Source organism: Nymphaea colorata, chromosome 9, assembly GCF_008831285.2.
Source record: "Nymphaea colorata isolate Beijing-Zhang1983 chromosome 9, ASM883128v2, whole genome shotgun sequence".
NCBI lineage: Eukaryota > Viridiplantae > Streptophyta > Magnoliopsida > Nymphaeales > Nymphaeaceae > Nymphaea > Nymphaea colorata.
This window is the reverse complement of record NC_045146.1, coordinates 12,952,850-12,966,624: the sequence shown is the minus strand read 5'-3', so window position 1 is coordinate 12,966,624 and position 13,775 is coordinate 12,952,850. Positions and strand designations below refer to the sequence as shown.

Sequence of the window (13,775 nt, the reverse complement as noted above, 5' to 3'; positions counted from 1 at the left end):
GGCGGGTCGAATTGGGGCTAGGTTTTGGTCCAACTCAAATGTCGCTAAAAGTGGACTTGGTTTCCTGAATGGGGTCCTTTCTCTAATCGACCGTAGAAGAAGCCACTTTTTTATTATGATATTACAAGAGGAAATTCTATTGAAATAATTGTGAAAATGGAGTGAGAAAATAGGAAGAAACCACTTTTTTTTTATTATGATATTAAGTGAAGGAATTCTATTCGAAAGTATAATAAATTGTAAAAATATAGTAATATGCCGACCATTTTCAGTTTAATCAAGAATCTGGTAGTCCTGAAATATTCTTTCGATCTCACCATTGTTTATTGCGTAGATGCAACAAGAATCCTCATCTGTAGCAGAAAATGCTGAAATTGACTACAAAATTAGTTTGACTATCAAGTTTCTTTCATGGTTGCGAACAAAAATTTTAGAATGCAGCAGTGAGAAACTCCAAAGAGAGACAAGAGCAGGAAATTTTAAGTTCCATCCCAGATTTCCTTGCCCATGATATTCTGTCATGGCTTTAAGAACATGTTCCATCAAACTTCATGACAAGGGAAGTACTTCCTCCTGTTCCCTTGAGAAAGTATCAAATGGAGCGAAGACGAAAGAGCGATTAGAGAGAGAGAGAAATGGCTATTTTGTCTCCACTCCATTGTAAGGAACTCCCTCTAGTCTCTTCTCCTGATGTTGATTTCTGTAGGCAAAAGAGCCCTACAACAGAACCAATCCATTTCCTACTTACTTCAATGCTGTAGTTCAATGAAGGAATTGAAGCAGATCCATGCCCAAACGATTGTCTCCGGATGCATTCTGGAGGAGTATTTCTCTTCTAGAATTCTGTCTTTTTGTGCAATATCAGAACACGGTGAGCTTGATTACGCCTATGGCGTCTTTCACCAACTTGCACGTCCTCCAGTCTTCGCCTGGAACGCCATCATTCGTGGCTTCTCAAAGAGCAAGGCCCCAATTCGAGCTATTTCGTTGTATACGCAGATGTTGGTTGCCGGAGTTTCGCCGGACAATTTCACCTTTCCTTTTGTCTTGAAGGCGTGCGCGAGACTGCTGTCTCCCCGCCTCGGCGAACCGGTCCACGTGCATGTCACGAAGAACGGCCTTGAACTGAACATATTTATTCAAAACTCTTTGATGCACATGTATTCCTCTTGTGGGGATATAACGAGCGCCAGAAAAGTGTTCGACGAAATGCCGCACCGAAACCTGGTGGCGTGGAACACCATGGTGGATGGTTATGCGAAATGTGGTGATGTAGGGTGTGCGCGCCTCCTGTTTGATCGAATGACTGAGAGGGATGTGGTCACCTGGAGCGCCATGATCGCAGGGTATGTCCAGAGTGAGGATTACACAGAGGCCTTGGCCATATTCGAAAAGATGAAGGTGGCAGTCGTTAAAGCTAATGAAGTCACCATGGTCAGTGTCTTGTGCGCTTGTGCCCATCTGGGTGCACTTGATCAAGGAAGAAGAGTGCACGCCTACATAGAAGATAACCAGTTTAAAATGACGATCCAGTTATCCACGGCCCTTGTTGACATGTATGCCAAGTGCGGCTCCATCGAGGAGGCCATCGAGGCATTCCAAGCAGTTCCTCCTCGCCAAACAGACGTGCTCATTTGGAATGCAATCATCGGTGGCTTTGCAATGCACGGATTGAGCAAGGAATCGCTTGAATTGTTTGAAGAAATGCTTCAGGCCAAAGTTCGACCAGATGAGATCACGTATCTTGCTCTGTTATCTGCTTGCGCCCATGCAGGCTTGGTCGAGGAAGCATGGAGGTTCTTTGAGACGCTGAAGAGACATGGCATGACTCCTAAGGTCGAGCATTATGCTTGCATGGTGGATATCCTCGGTCGAGCTGGGCACGTGGATGCGGCTTACGAGTTCATAAACAGGCTGCCCATTGAACCAACTGCACCAATATTGGGAGCTTTGTTCAATGGGTGCAAGATACATGGAAGACTGGATATTGGTGAGCTCGTAGGGAAGCGTCTGATTAAGTTGGAGCCTGGCCACGATGGGCGATACATCGGTCTGTCAAATATTTATGCTGATGCTAATAGATGGAACGATGCTAGAAAGATGAGGGCGATGATGGAGGACAGGGGGGTGAAAAAATCTCCAGGCCACAGCTGCATCGACGTGAATGGTATGCTTCACAGATTCATTGCTCAAGACAAGACGCATCCTCAGGCAGGAGAAATATATGTATTGCTAGATGATTTATCTAACCAGATAAAGTTGGAGGCAGATGTGGAGGAGCAGGTTTGTAGTGTGGGTTGGTGAAAGAAAGTACAGACAGATTGCTTGAGATGTGGATGGAGCTGGCCGGGGAGCGAGGCATCCTTGGGCCCTGCCATTTTTTGTAGAATACAATTGGGGAAGATAGGCAATTGGCAATGAGAAGGCTGAGCGACTCACCAAGGTTCCATGGCTGCGGCATCAGATGGGCAGTTGCTGGCTGCTTCCGACGTGAATGATGGATTCCAGTATGTTGCAGGCGTTGCAGTGTAGCTGCGTTAAACGTGGATCACTGTGCCACAGTCTTGACAACAATCTCCTTGAGTTCTTATATTATATCATAATATGGATGAAATTCCCGGAACACGTGTTGGCATCGCAAAAAGGGGGTTTATCTGGTCCAACATGGAGCAGCTAATTGCTTCTCCTGACACAAGAAGAGGCGCTTTCCCGAAGAAAGCATGAGACGGACTTGCAGCAAATTGATTTCAACATGCAAATAATCTTCTCATTGAGAGGTGAAGGGGAACCCTCTTAGCCATTGCCTCAATAGCATAATCAACAGGACTTGGAAACAATTCGTACAGTTTCAATAATCAACGCCCAGCTTTCTCAAACTGTTCAGGGTTGAGCCTATCGTTTCTTCCTAGGCACTCGTCTTCACATGTTACTTTATTACCTTGCAACTTGTGAGCAGTCAGACAGTGGTTGATGAAATGACCCGCAATTTATACTTGTTAATCTCATATTTTTTAGTACATGAGCGAAAGTTTTTCCTTAGTTGGCCTTAATCATTGCATAATGATTCTAGATATAAGTTTCTGGAATTTTAATTCCAGAAATTCATTTCTTGGCCATCAAACGGGCACTTAATTCAACCAGGCGACCGACCATGGGAGAAACCGTGCGCTTCTGGGTGAAGAAATTCCGATTTTGTAAACCGTATGTTTTCCTGTGAAAGGGTGCGGACACTGATACTAAAACAAAGTGGAAACATAGCAACCATCAGAAGCTGAAGCCAAGTGTCGAGCAAAATCATTTGCTAGTGAAAACTTGTGACAGCAAAAGTTGGGCCACGCTAGGCAGGGTAAATCTTACTAAGTAGATCGCAATTTTGTAATGGAGAGTTATCCCACGGTCTAGGAGAAAAGCCAAAAAAGCAGGATAAAAAGGGAAAGGAATCCTTACCGCCTTACCGGCACAGGATGATTTGGCTAAGAAACAATAGGCTTCAGAATAATGCACTAGCTTTGCCATTCGAGGGAAAAGAAAAAAGCATGGGCATCTCGCTGTTTTTCCCAAATACATATGGTTTTTGGAATATCAGTGATCATGATGAAATTTGTTGGCCGGGACCATGATCAATTTCTGCAATTATAATTCTTCACACAATATCGTGCAGGATTAGTCCATCATATTAGTAGCGAAACAAAGGATGTGTAAAAGCGTATGAGAAGTAGAAAGCAATTACAAAAGCTCGGGCAAATACCTAAGCAGAAAACTATATCTTCCACACCAAAGTGCACACGACAAAAGATATTCTTGTGGGGGTTCTGAGGAACCTCCAGGCATCACGCCCACAAGATTGCAGGAAACCAATAATAGTTTCATTTGACAAGTGTGCTAGAGCATTTTATAAATTGATGCGAGGTACACGCAGGGCCACATGCATGGTCTTGTTTCCCATACATATGATTTAGTAGCGGTACTTAGTGGAGTAATCCTTCGGTGCAATCACCAAACCTCTGCCCTTCCTGGCTCCACGATACACAGTCTCAACAATGTCAATGAATTCCTGCTTGTCCTTTAAGGCCCAGTTGATTTTGTTGTTGTTACCGGTACCCAAGTCAATCATTATGTGCTTGTTCCTAAAGAAGAACATCACAGTAGAAGGGTCATACAGTTCATACATTGTGTTGAAGTCAGGCACCTCTGTAATATCAACCAGATAAATAACAGCGAAATTCTTTATTGTCTCAGCAACTGAAGCGAGCACCTCGTCCATCTGTAATTATACATGTGAGAAAGCATAAGAAATCAAACTCATGACAATGAGATATCTTGCTACTACAAAAAGCTTCTCCAAGGAAAAAAGGTAATTGTTTCACTATAACAGAAATCAACCATTCAGCATTTTCCTTATGGCAGCAGAATGGTCAGATTTCACTTCCCAAGCTAATAGTTCCTCTCTGCAAAAACATCTTTCATAGCTAAGCATCCCATGGATATTGTCTTAATGTAGCTTTTAGTTTCCATGGGCTCAAAACTAACTAGCATGACTTACTATACCTAATACAGTGGCCAAACATGGAAGACATGTTAAGATCAATCACTAAAATTACTAGCTTCAGGATCATGGGCAGTCTAATCACAGAAAAGGCCACAATGGTAATACTTCATGCCTGTATTTTACATCCATGATTCTCTATCACATTGCCTTGTACGTCCAAACAGTGGGAGATGCAAAAAGCCAAGTCGATTGTCACTTCAGTATTTAAAAGCAATTTCATGTACCAGGGAAATTCCAGAAGATACCATATCAATATAATATAATGTTTCCAAGAATCCAATGAAACCGATCATATCCTAACGTACAAAGTTAGTCACAAAGGTAGTGCTACTTTGAAAATACAGTCTTCTTATCACCAAAAACCAAAAATGTAAAATCAAATTTTAAAGGGAAAACCTTACAATAGTTTCAAAATATCACGAAAACATATTTCTCATGACAATACCACAATATTATTCTATTAGTTTATATATATTTAAAAATTTTCTGAATTCCAAGATCTTACCAAGGTTATCCAGAGAAAAGCATGTTTGCTTTTAAATACTGAAGAAAATGCTCGCTAGTGAAACCCAATATCTATATTTTTTTATTATGATCCTATGCAACAAAAATAAAAAGAAAATAACATGACAGAAGTGAGATCATTAAAGGTTCTATATCCACACACACACAAATATGTGGATTTATGCTTGTTATAGTTGATTGAACATATAATCTACATTTACTTTTTTTTGCCCAAGCCAAACACAGAAATTAACCTTCAGGGCTAGTAAGTGGACATGAGCTTTTAAGTTCCAGGAATCCGACGTGCATCAAGTTTCTACCATAACAAGAAAATCAACGGCAAAAAATGCATCGAAGGATAAAGGCAAAAATAAATAGTCAATTTACGGGTTAGCATAGATGCTGAGCACATTTTGTCATCGGTTTGTATGAAAACAGCTTGGACCGTAAGGTTATAAATATGGAGAATGGGTTCAACCAGTCCCATTATGCAATGACTAATTTAGGAAGAGATTAAAATAGCAAAACTTACCTGCATGCAGGTGTCATCCCAATCATGTCCAAAGCGAATGATCACAAGTCGCTCTTCCTCAGCAAGTATAGCCTGATCTACAGCCCAGCCAGAATGAAGATGGGGAAGCAGGTACGACATTCTCTCTTCCTGGAACATTATCAGAATGCAGAGATGGGAATTAAAAGGCCCACTTATTTTGCTGATCAATAGTACATAATGTTTCCAATATCCACTTTATCTACAACTAATAAGGAAGCTGGAAACGCATATTGATACGCACAAGGTCAAAAAACAGTGAACTAGCAGACTTGCTCAATATGCTGATCTGTCTGAACCTTCTGTCTACATGATCACTGATGCACAACGAGATATTTAAACTTTAAATCAAACAATTTCCACTAACATGAGCAAATTGCCCAAATGAATTTATCCGTGAGCATAAATATCCGCATCACAGAAGCTAGATCTACCTATCTGAACTAGAAATGATAAACGCACTGAATGCGGCTTCACCCAAGATAGATTAACCCAAGGCCTTCCCGTTAGAATAACCTTGCAAACTTCAGCCACTCCATTGAGTCCTAACCAGCAAATCCATTCCTAGACTATTATGAGCCGACCACAGAAGCACACTGGAAGAATCAAAATTCTAAAATAATAATACAAAATAAGATACTCAAGACACAAATACTAACAATATCTCTATCACACTTCAATCCCATAGAATAATACACACGCATATAATGATAAGAAGGGGATTCCACTGGTGAGTTAAGAGGAAAACAAATAATCCGCGAAATTCCCCACAAAAAGAGCTTTCAAGGCACACATCAATCCAAACAAGAAGAGAAAGCTCCAAAAAAAAGGGACACAGAACAAGTATCGCCAAAAACAAAAAAGCAGTACCAAAAAGAGGGAATAAGTGACATCTGACACCAACCGTAACAACAAAGACAGAAACCAACACAAGGAAAAATAACCTAAATTAGCGAAAAACAATTCATGATATACACCAAAAGACTCCGCTCGAACCTAATTCGACCTAACTGAGACAGGTGGATGCAATCTTCAGCAAGAGCAGCCTACAATTGCCACATGATATCCGCCCAATCTCTGGCAAAAATCGATTTTAAGGACAGGTATAAGGGCGAACTAGTAGGCGAGCAAAGAACTGTTACCTTGAAGACGGAACCTCCGACTTGCTAGACAAAACCCCCACAGGCAACGATCCGGGCGCAGACTGCAGGAACCAGGCAGCAGAGAGAGAATCCGCCACCCCTTTCCGCCTCTATGTATAGAGTCCCGATGGCCGATGACTCCTTACCTGGAAAATCGCCCTTTGATTTCTTCCTAATAACTGAACTGCCCTCCCTCAAGCCCTACGTGACAATATAAGGGCGTTTGGAAGACAACTTAAAATCAAGTTTTGACCCAAAACACGATTTGAAGAGTATTCGGATGACAATAAAATTGGATTTAACAAAACTTGATTGTGAAAAACTTGGTTTTCATGAAGGGCTTAAAAAAATATTTCCTTAAGTTTTTTACACAACACTAAGGGACTAAGGGGGTGCTTGGTTGATACCCTCTTCTAACCCAGTTTTCTAAAAACTAGATTTTATAAAACTAAGTTTTTTAATGAGTTTTAAAAGCTTTGTTTTCTTTTCTTTTTGGTGATACATTCAAAACCTTGTGTTTCAATAACCTAAGGAGGACCAGGTCTTGTCAAAATTAAGTTTTCTTTAAACTCAATCCAAACACTCCAAAAACTTAGTTTTAAGTGTCACTCAAACACCTCCTAATTTTTGCCTATGAACTAAATTTTTCGCTTGCATTCAAACACCCAAATTAAGTTTACAAAATTTAGTTTTTAACCAGGTTTTTTTTACAAAACTTGATTTTCATAAAACCAAGTTTTTTAAGGGTATCATCCATGCCCCTCCTAAGATTTATTTCAAACTAGAATTTAGTTTTCTAAATTATCATCAACAAAAGTTCAATCTGAGTCTTAAATGATGGGCTTCAAATGTATTATTATTATTGTCATTTTTTTGTTGATAAAGATGAATCACTCTTCTCATCGGCGTGGATAAGAAACTAATATGAGCCAATCCATTTGCATCCAACAACATGATTCTTCGATCCAGATTCGAATCCTACCACAATTCGAGGCCCTCTGCAAGTCAAGGAAGCAACACAATCCCAAGAAGTTCGTCAACCGTCAATGCTAAGAAGAGCAGTTTTTAACTCTCTATCTTCTATTTGGAATAAAGCTTTCGAGTCTTGCTTCTCACGTATCAACTCCCAAACGTAAAAGCCTGTCCAGTTAATCTTATCACAGTTATAAGCAAGCTTGCGCCAATAAATAGTATAAATGCGATGAATATGAATGCCATTGTTATATCAATATACTATATATATAATTGGCCAACCAGAAGGCTTCTGTTGATATATATATATATATTTGTTAACGATATGATACGATATTGTTGATGCAATTAGCATTAATATATGGTAATTGTTGAGCATGACAGACGTGTAATGCAGAATCGCTCGTCTGCGGGAACGTGTATGGCAAAGAGGCGTCTATAAGTAGCAATGGTGGCCAAGAGTCCTGAGGGGAGCGAGAAGGGGAGGGAGAAGAAGTCCCACAAGGGTTTCTGCTGCTCTTTGTGCTTGCTGGTCATGGCGCTTCTGCTCCTCTCCTTGGTGCTACTGTTCTCTCCCTTCGCTGTGTCTGCGCCGCCGGATCTAAAAGATCACCAGGAGGCCGACCGCGTCCGGAGGCTTCCCGGCCAACCTCCGGTCAGGTTCCGGCAGTATGCCGGATATGTCACCGTCGACGACCGCAGTGGGAAGGCCCTCTTCTACTGGTTCTTTGAGGCTACTCACGAGGCGGCGGAGAAACCAGTCCTTCTGTGGCTTAATGGAGGTACATCGCATACAATGTTTACATGAACAGAATATCATCATCATGACAATGTTTGCATGGACTTGACAATGGACATACCATCATCTTCTTCTTCTTCTTCTTCGCCGCCACCACCATCATGCTCCACCGTTTCATGGCAACAGGTCATCATCACATTATCATCATCGTTTGTACCCATGCTTGCCATTAATGCCAAGAAAACTGTCATTCATGAGTCAAATCGCAAGGCATTTTATTTTAACATAATCATCTCATCATCATCAATGTCAAGAATATGCTATGGTCAATATTGCCAATCAAGATGATGGAAGATGATATTCATATTCCCATGCATGCTAACACCATCTACATATCAATATATCATGGCATCCGCCATTTACATTTGGCAACTTTTTCTCTCCACTTTCTTCAGCAAGCATTCCCCTTTTCCTTCCGTAATTGAAGACAATAATAATAATAATAAATAATGACGATAAACAAACAGTAATAACGATAACAAATAAATAATTTATTTACGATTCAAGCGTATCCCTGTACCGTGTTACTCTTCGGAGATAATCGATGAACAGCAAACTCCCTAGTGCAGTTGGAGTCTTTTACGGCTTGTCGCATGCTTTTCATGTGAACTTCCTCTTTTTCTTTTTGTCGTGATTATCATTCTTATTATTGTTATTATTATCATTATTATTTTTAGTACTCTCTCTCTTATATAGTACACCAAAGTTCGAACTATATATATATATATATATTACACGTGGCTCTCCAGCTTGAAACTGAAGTTTGCAAACAAATTGAGTTTTTTCCACAGCCATAGCGTAGAAATGAATAAATTGTATATATATGTATATAAAGGGATCACATGCCCCATGCCATGCATCGACCATGTGCTCACATGCATGTCCTTTATTGCAGCACTTCATTTCATGGGTATTCAAAGTAAGTTTGTGGCAGCTGATTTTATTATTCATAAAGCGCAAGTTTTCTTTGTTTTTTGTCAAATGCAGGTCCTGGTTGTTCTTCTATTGGATATGGACAGGCACAAGAGTTAGGTCCGTTCTTGGTGAAGAAAGGGATTCCTGAATTAAAATTCAATAACTACAGTTGGAACAAGGGTATTGCACACCGTCTGATCACTTCTTAGTTTTAATTAGTTGTGTTTTTCCGTTTTGAGATCCTGAATTAGTTCAAACTTCTGTCTCTCTTGCAGAGGCAAATTTGCTCTTCCTAGAGTCACCAGTTGGGGTGGGATTCTCTTACACAAACACCTCTTCTGATATTCCCAAACTTGGAGATAAGATCACAGGTATATTCTTTTTCTGGGCCTTTAATCAGTGGCTATTGCTTAAAACATTTCAGTGTAATTAAAGAGGGTGTTTCATAGCTAACACGTATCTCATAATATATCGTATCTCATAATATATGATCTAAAACATTGTCAGAAATATCATCCTTGAGTTTGTACTAAAGAGATTTTTTCTCAGATATTTTTCGGCAAAATTTTTGCAAAAAAAAAATCTTAAATAAATCAGTAAATAACAGGAAAACTTAAATAAAACTAGATAAAGTGATAAACACTGTTCTAATGATGATAAAAATGATGAAAATTAATTTTTTAAGTTCAAATTTGAATACATGGTGAAATTAACTTGAAAAACAAAAAAAATGAAAGAATTGGGTATAAACGTTAAAATAATGCAAAAAAATGATAAATATATTTTTCCTTTTTTCAAAATATTGAACCAAAAATTGGCTGATTATATCACACCAAAGCCTGATGCACTATAAGAAAATGTAAAGCTCCGAGGCCTATGTGACAACAGCTACATTATGCTACTCAATTAATTCAGGAAGCGAGGAACTGAAAATTCATAATGTTCTTATCAGATTGAACGAAAACAAAAAATTCATAATGAATGCCCATGACAATGTTTATATCTTCTAGCGGGCATATTCTAAGACTTATAATATGAAAAATCAATTCTATGTACTTTGGCATAGCCAAGTACAAATACGGTTTATCTGATTATAGTGATAAGAAAGAATTCATTTGTGTCTGCAGCAAGAGATTCCTACACTTTCCTGGTAAACTGGTTCAAAAGGTTCCCACAGTACAGTTCCCATGACTTCTTCATCTCAGGGGAGAGCTACGCAGGTAAGTAAGAGAATTCACGGGATCAAAAAGCTTCTTTTTTCTTTAAACGTCGTTACTGTTTAAAATTAATCACGTGTGAATGAATGGGCAACAGGGCATTATGTTCCGGAGTTAGCAGAGTTGATATTTGATGAGAACAAGAAGGAAGGCGATGGCCATTACTACATCAACCTCAGGGGTTTCATTGTATGCCCCCTCTTTTCTTCATTCTAGAAATTAACATGCCCGTAAATCTTTGAAGATGACTACATGTTAAAACAAAAAATTAAGAACAGAATAATAATGATTACATAATATAAGAATTCGACTTTAATTCTGATAATCAACAATGTCTTCCTTACATATGCTAAGGACTCATTCATCAGTTTGTCAGTTGCAGGAAATTGAATTCTTTCTTGAGAGTTCTATATAAGAAGTGTAACACCAACAATTCTTTGCAGATTGGGAACGCATTGCTGGATGATGAGACGGACCAGAACGGGATGATAGACTATGCGTGGGATCATGCCGTTATATCAGACGGCCTCTATCACTCCATCAAGAAGCACTGCAACTTTAGCCATGTGAACCAGACTGAGGAGTGTGAAGCTGCCATTAATGGATACTACGCCGTCTATGATATCATAGATATGTATAGTTTGTACACACCAACCTGCACCTCGGGAGGCGGAAGCCGTTCGAGGAGGCCGATTCCCGGCGTCGCCCCCAAAGTCTTAGCCAAATTTGTAAGCGTAACATCTTGCATCCTCTTTTATATACAATGGCAAAGCCAAAAATTATTTGAAAATTACTAAATAGAGTTGAACTTTTCTTTTGATTTGTTGTCTACAGGGGGGTTGGCACAGGAAGCCGGCGGGATACGACCCATGTTTGGACGTCTACACAGAAGTCTACTTCAACAGGCCTGATGTTCAGGAGGCACTTCACGCCAATGTCACAGGATCAATCAGCCGCCCCTGGTCTCTTTGCAGGTTTATATTTCTCAATTTCATTCTGGATCTTCATTGATCTCTTCATCATCTGCTAGAATCATGCATTTACTTCCATTTGTTGGTGCTCGAAAATTTTTGAAGAATCTTGAATGGTTGGTGTCATGAGGTGATTCCATGAATGCTCTTTGCAGTGATGAGATTAACAGTTGGGCTGATGCGCCATCTTCCATCCTCCCGATCATCAGAAAGCTCGTCCATGGCGGCCTCCGAGTTTGGGTTTACAGGTGAATCTCGAGGCCCAACTGAGCATTGTTTTTTTAGCATACGATGAACCGATTTCTATTACCCCTTTATTCTGCAGTGGCGACACAGATGGCAGAATTCCGGTGACGGCAACAAGGTATACACTGAAAAAACTTGGATTGAAGGTGGTGGAAGAATGGGTACCTTGGTACCACCATCAGCAGGTACTCTCTTTACATCTGTTTTCATTTGTCCTAGAGCCTTAATAAAATGAACACAAGAACAATCAGAAATAGCACCATTAGCCATCCTCGAGAGATTACTCCCTATCTGAATCAGTTTAGTTAATGGAATAAAACAAAACTCAGGCTGAAATGGACCCAATATAATAGAATTGAATATGAAAACAAGTTCTTTACACCATGACATGAACCTAGCAATGTGGGTCCAAACAAACATATTTTACAGGTAAGAACTTGTGAAGACCTTGGATTTTTGTGGATAGTAAAGAAAGCCCCATAGTTCGAGGTAAACATGCTTGCTTTACATAAAGTTTCAAAACCATGCAAGCGCATTAGATCTTTCAATTTTTCCAGTTTGGTAGATCCTGATCTCTATTTTTCAAGATCAGTATATACAAAACCCAGGTTCCACTAACAATGAAAAAACTTACCTTATGTAGGCTCAGATAAGTCTTGGCGTTCACTAGATCATGAATTGACCATTTATGATTGCTTGATTATGTTTTTGAATCTCATTTCAGGTTGGTGGGTGGTTTGAAATTTATGATGGACTGACATTCGTGACAATTCGTGGAGCCGGGCACCAAGTTCCCACTTTTGCTCCAGCTCGTTCGCGTGAACTCATCAAGCACTTCTTGAAGAATCGGAAGCTTCCAAAAGAGCCCTATTAGCATGCATCAATGTCAGGGGAACATGAAAGGGAATGAGCTCAGAGGCTTCCTAGTTCGTGATATTTTTGATGAACCATTCAGGCTGTTGGATCTCAATCACTCAATGAAGTTCATCCGTAGCCACGCAGTAGCGATGAAATTTGATACCTCCTGTATTACTGAAATAAAATTTGAATGAATTTTGGTTGTCGAACAATGAGAGTGAACCAAGATTGAGAAAGTTCAAGCTTCATGAGTGGCTTAATTATCAGCAGTTTTGGCGAATCAGGAAGAATTTGTTCCAAAATTCAGAAATAATGCTCTGTTCTTAAATTATTAGCCCTAAAGAACTTATCTAAATGCACTCACCCCCAAAAACCCAAACTGTGGGTTATGTAAAGTTGCCAAATCACTGCTTATGTATCTGGATTGGCCGTAATTTACAAGAATATTCTGTTGTAGTATAGTGAGAGGAGGAAGACTAAAGGATTTAGCGGTGCAAGATATCACGTTGTTCGAGAAACCCTAGATGCTGTCAGAATAAAGGATTGTCAATAAAACTGTTCGAGTACCTTGTGGACTCTCATCGAAGACTCGTATAATTTGATAAATGAAGCCATGTGATAGTTGTTGATAAATGATGCCATGTGATAGTTGTTGGCACGCTAAGTCGATTAAAGCAGGGATATGCCCTCTAACCATATATATTGAATAGTTGTTGAGGATCTTCAGTATGCACCTTTGGGTATCTTATTTATAATTTACTGGCCCAAAAAGTTTGCAGTTTTAAACTACAAATGAATCTATACCAATAAAAGGATCTTTATTTCCTACCAGATCTAACTGATTAGGTTCAAATCTTGGACTCCATAATTGGCATCTGTTTAATTCTAATCAGCTCAATGTCATTCTCTAAAACAAGATTTGGTACCTAAGGCTGCATCTGATTTTTCAAGTCGATATAAGTTAGTTTTAAGCGGTGTTATTTGTCACCAGATGATGCGGTTTTGCAGTTATAATAAGACCGACCATGATGAGGACTGAAACTGATCGAAAG

The 13,775-nt window shown here is 39.6% G+C and overlaps 3 protein-coding genes across 3 annotated transcripts; 2 read left to right on the top strand and 1 right to left on the bottom strand.

Moving 5' to 3' along the window:
- Positions 1 to 329: 329 nt before the first annotated feature.
- LOC116261107 (pentatricopeptide repeat-containing protein At5g08305) lies at positions 330 to 3,005 on the top strand. Its single transcript, XM_031639722.2, has one exon. It carries the CDS (start codon positions 691 to 693, stop codon positions 2,302 to 2,304), a length of 1,614 nt encoding a protein of 537 aa, XP_031495582.1. The 5' UTR covers positions 330 to 690; the 3' UTR covers positions 2,305 to 3,005.
- Positions 3,006 to 3,726: 721 nt separating this feature from the next.
- Positions 3,727 to 6,898, bottom strand: LOC116259854 (thioredoxin-like protein YLS8). Its single transcript, XM_031637812.2, has 3 exons — positions 6,746 to 6,898; positions 5,586 to 5,714; positions 3,727 to 4,264 (listed from the first exon to the last, which is right to left on the bottom strand). The coding sequence occupies exons 2-3, from the start codon at positions 5,703 to 5,705 to the stop codon at positions 3,956 to 3,958; spliced, it is 429 nt and encodes a 142-aa protein (XP_031493672.1). The 5' UTR covers positions 5,706 to 5,714; positions 6,746 to 6,898; the 3' UTR covers positions 3,727 to 3,955.
- A 1,315-nt stretch (positions 6,899 to 8,213) lies between these two features.
- Positions 8,214 to 12,920, top strand: LOC116260759 (serine carboxypeptidase-like 34). The gene is made up of 10 exons (XM_031639226.2): positions 8,214 to 8,499; positions 9,504 to 9,611; positions 9,707 to 9,802; positions 10,559 to 10,651; positions 10,746 to 10,837; positions 11,092 to 11,376; positions 11,483 to 11,622; positions 11,775 to 11,867; positions 11,945 to 12,050; positions 12,590 to 12,920. Exons 1-10 carry the CDS (start codon positions 8,253 to 8,255, stop codon positions 12,737 to 12,739), a joined length of 1,410 nt encoding a protein of 469 aa, XP_031495086.1. The 5' UTR covers positions 8,214 to 8,252; the 3' UTR covers positions 12,740 to 12,920.
- Positions 12,921 to 13,775: the final 855 nt, after the last annotated feature.